Here is a 3,631-nt window from a genome sequence, read left to right as displayed (position 1 = left end):
AGGAATCTCGGGAGCTCAGCGCTCTATTCGGCGTTACAGTCACACAGGTTCTTTCTTTCATTCAGCTTTCCTTCTCAAATTACTTGTTCCTTTAGATGTTTTCCTAATGCATTTAGTTTAAGCCATCATACGACCCTTCCCACGAGCGCCAATGTTGTTCAAACTGATAATGATATATGGCCTTTACACTTTTCTACTGGCTATTTTAGGGTTCATTATATATACCCAACATGACGTTTTCTTCTCAGTGTTGCTCTTTGGTGGTGATTAGTTTAATTGCTTCTTACATGAGTTCCATTGATTGACAGGTTCGTGATTTCTTTAACAGTCAACGGTCGAGAGTCAGAAAACAAGTCCAGTTGTCAAGGGAAAAGGCCTTGAAATCTGGTGAACATGCAGATTTGCGGGATGGGGTCTCAACAAGCCCTGATTCTTTGATACCAAGTGATCCAGTTCCCTTGAACTCTGTTGGTCCCTCCAATGTGGACGACGCACCATCATGCTCAACGCAAGATAATGCTCTTTCTGGATTAGACGACTTAGATAAACGTTTCGTAGAAGATATTTTCAACTTGATGCGGAAAGAAGTAAAAAAAACTCAAAAAAATAAAAAAAAATAAAAAATAAAAAAAAAAGGGAAGGTTCGGGAACCTCTACGGTTCCACCACAACTCTCTCTACTCTTCCCTTCTGCATCCGCATATTGTTTTTGTGATCATCCCCAAGCGCTAACTCTTGCCCATCCTAACCTTCTCGGGTTCTTTCGGCCTGAAGATCTCCTTTTGGTGGTAAATCATGAACTCCTTGCATGCGGCCATTCTCGGATTTCTCAACCATTTGCCACCCGCTCAATGCTTTATATTATGCTCTCTGTAAAAACGTCTGCAATTGAAATTTGATCCACACTGGGTAAGTCACAAGGTTTTTCTTTTATCTATACTCATCTGCATCTCTCTTTCCCCCTCCGAATTTGGATCTGGGGTGTCTGGAGTTTGTTTGTAGAACTGTTGGGGTGGGTTGGTGATAGGTCTTGGCGGTCTGGGAGATGGTGCGGTGGTCTGCGTTGGTTAAGGGTGGCGATGGGTGTGCTTTGGGTGGTTGAATCGTGGGAGGCAAATGGGAGGGGCAGGGCAATTTCGGTAGAGAAGTTTGATTTCGATGTTGGCTTTCTTTTGGAATTCAATTACCACCTTCAAGTCAGTGTTTGAATTTCGAGGATATCAGAAATATGATTAGTGATTTTGGGTGGAGTTCACTAATTTTTTCGTTCCCAAAATTTGGTAAACGCCGGAATCACTTGGAAAGGAATTCAATTCCCTTTCTTCCACCTTCATTCCGGTTTGGTAAACACACCCTTAATGCTTTTGTTTTGTGAGCCTGGTTGGCCATACGACTACAGCGAAATAGATAAGCTTTATTGAAACAGGAATCCAACCAAAAAGAGCGGGGAACAATATTGGCCGCTGAAGCTCTACTGCGACGAATTCTAATTTTTAATAAGAAAAAGGGTCCTTAGAAAATAGCTTATATTCGGTGTAGTAACACCTGGTTTGGTACTGAGGTGATTCTGAAAAAAGCTACTATAAAAAAAAGCTGAAAGTTGTTTTTATGTTTGGTAAACACTCAGCTTCAGCTTTTTTTTCACAGTTTTGGGTGAAAAAAAAGCCAAAAACAAGAAGCTACAAAACCCAGTTTTGAAAAACCGGCTTTTTTCACATTTGTTTTACATAAAAGTTTACCAAACACTCTAATACTGCTTTTTTTTTTTTTTCAAAAGAACTTTTATAAAAAAGTTTACCAAACACTCTGCTACTTTATTTCACAGCTGCTTATTCTCACAACATAACAGAAGCAGTTTTTTTTTCAAAGCACAGTAATACCAAACCAGCCCTAAGAGAGCTGAATAAACATAATCAATCAAGACCTTGTTAATTTAATATCATTATATATGTATATATCTATATATTTTATTTAAGATTCATGGTTGAATACATCTTTTAAATTCTAAATACACACATATATACGTGTGTGTATTTAGTTGGATACATTTGGACGCAGTTACATGAACCGGCGTTTATTTGTTATTGAGTATAAACCCACAGCTTTGATTATCGTGCTTTTGCTTATATGACAAGAGTACTTGCAAGTTGGCCATTTGCTTTTGCAGGGAAAAAGCCGCCAGGCACATATTCATTTCCTGTTCCATACAGAATCCTCAAGATCTCTCGTGGCGTCCTTGTATAGGACAGCGAATTCGTGTCCGCTGCTAGGACATTCGTGACCGTTCGATTCTCAGCCCCAAGCGTGATGGGTACTATGATGCCTTCTTCGAGGCCACCCCTGGTCACCTTGTTCCCCAATTCAGCAATTCGGCTGACGATATAAGCCACCGTGAAATTGTACGGAGCCACCGTCTGATTCGCTCTCTCATACAGTAATGCACGTACCACTGCATTTTGTCCAGCCTTCACACCCAAAAGCGATGCACCCAACTGCATGCATGTTGAATTACATACGTTACCCAAAAGTTATGGTTAATTAATTAATTGTGAAAAAATGATTAATAGATAGAAATGTTGTTAACTAATTATTAACAAGAACTGTTATAATAAACATTTCTTAATTTATACGTACTCTGTTAGCAGCATCGGCGTTGAGGTTTGCATTGATGTAAACATAACCCACTAGACCATCATAATTCAGTGCTTGCGCTGCTATAAGATAATTGACTGTGTTTGCGTAGGGGTCAAATCGAGGGAGCAATGGGTAACCCAGTGCTAGGTCAACAACTAGTGAGAAAAGCGCACTGCTGAGGTTTATAAGAGGCCTTGGGAACCCGCCTGTTGCCTGAGTGATTGCTCTGAAAATTAATCAGATACATATTATATCTACTATCTAGGGTTAGTCAGAATTAATAAAATTTACAACAGTTGATCATGCACTCTGTACCTGATATGACCAACTTGTTCATAAGCAAATTCCTTGATTATTTCAGTCACAAAGGGGTCGAGATTGGCCTTCTGACCACCAATAGGACGCGGGCCCCCTTGGGACAAGTTTGGGGAGATACTATCGAGGTCATTGCCAAAAACACCGTATGAGTAAAACTCACCGTCCAAATATTCCAAGTTCAACATAAACTCTAGGTAGTCACTGTCGTTGGCTGCATGACCAGAAGCAGTCATGACCTGAAAGCTGAGGAAATTAAAAGCAACAAGGAAAACAAAGACAGCACTGAAATAAGATGCAGTAGAAGTAGGAGCCATTACTGCTAATTTCATGCAAACAATAGTATGAGTTTGATAAAATTGGTTCGCGTATGAGTGAATAAACCATGCACTTCTACTGACTTTATATAGGCATGCGCGCAATTAATAATACTCTACAAGAAGTCGTTCACTGACCTAATGGTAGCATGGCCGAACCCTTCTAAATAGAAGCCAAATATAGGATGGTGTCATCAATACATTAATTATCAACAACCAAAAAGAGATTACTTTTTTTTTAGACCCGGCCGTTTCTTACACGCTACGAAAACGACACGAAAATAACGGGTTTTGAGTCAACACGATAACTAATCGGGTCATTATCGGGTGACCCGTTAAGAACCCGTTAATAACGGGCATACACGT

The 3,631-nt window shown here is 40.0% G+C and overlaps 1 protein-coding gene across 1 annotated transcript; it reads right to left on the bottom strand.

Annotated features, from left to right (window-relative positions):
- Positions 1-1,970: 1,970 nt before the first annotated feature.
- On the bottom strand, positions 1,971-3,304 carry LOC137714178 (ferritin-like catalase Nec2). The gene is made up of 3 exons (XM_068453457.1): positions 2,949-3,304; positions 2,634-2,859; positions 1,971-2,491 (listed from the first exon to the last, which is right to left on the bottom strand). Exons 1-3 carry the CDS (start codon positions 3,278-3,280, stop codon positions 2,123-2,125), a joined length of 927 nt encoding a protein of 308 aa, XP_068309558.1. The 5' UTR covers positions 3,281-3,304; the 3' UTR covers positions 1,971-2,122.
- Positions 3,305-3,631: the final 327 nt, after the last annotated feature.

Source organism: Pyrus communis, chromosome 14 (genome assembly GCF_963583255.1).
Source record: "Pyrus communis chromosome 14, drPyrComm1.1, whole genome shotgun sequence".
NCBI classification, from domain to species: domain Eukaryota; kingdom Viridiplantae; phylum Streptophyta; class Magnoliopsida; order Rosales; family Rosaceae; genus Pyrus; species Pyrus communis.
The sequence above is the reverse complement of the archived record's forward strand: the minus strand, read 5'-3'. Positions and strand labels throughout refer to the sequence as shown.

Bases quoted from the DNA above. Each gene is read 5' to 3' on its own strand.
- LOC137714178 (XM_068453457.1), bottom strand. From the start codon at position 3,280: ATGAAATTAGCAGTAATGGCTCCTACTTCTACTGCATCTTATTTCAGT. The intron at 2,860-2,948 runs GTACAGAGTGCA...ATTAATTTTCAG, and splicing joins GAACAAGTTGGTCATATCAG to AGCAATCACTCAGGCAACAG. The intron at 2,492-2,633 runs GTACGTATAAAT...ACATGCATGCAG, and splicing joins ACGCCGATGCTGCTAACAGA to TTGGGTGCATCGCTTTTGGG.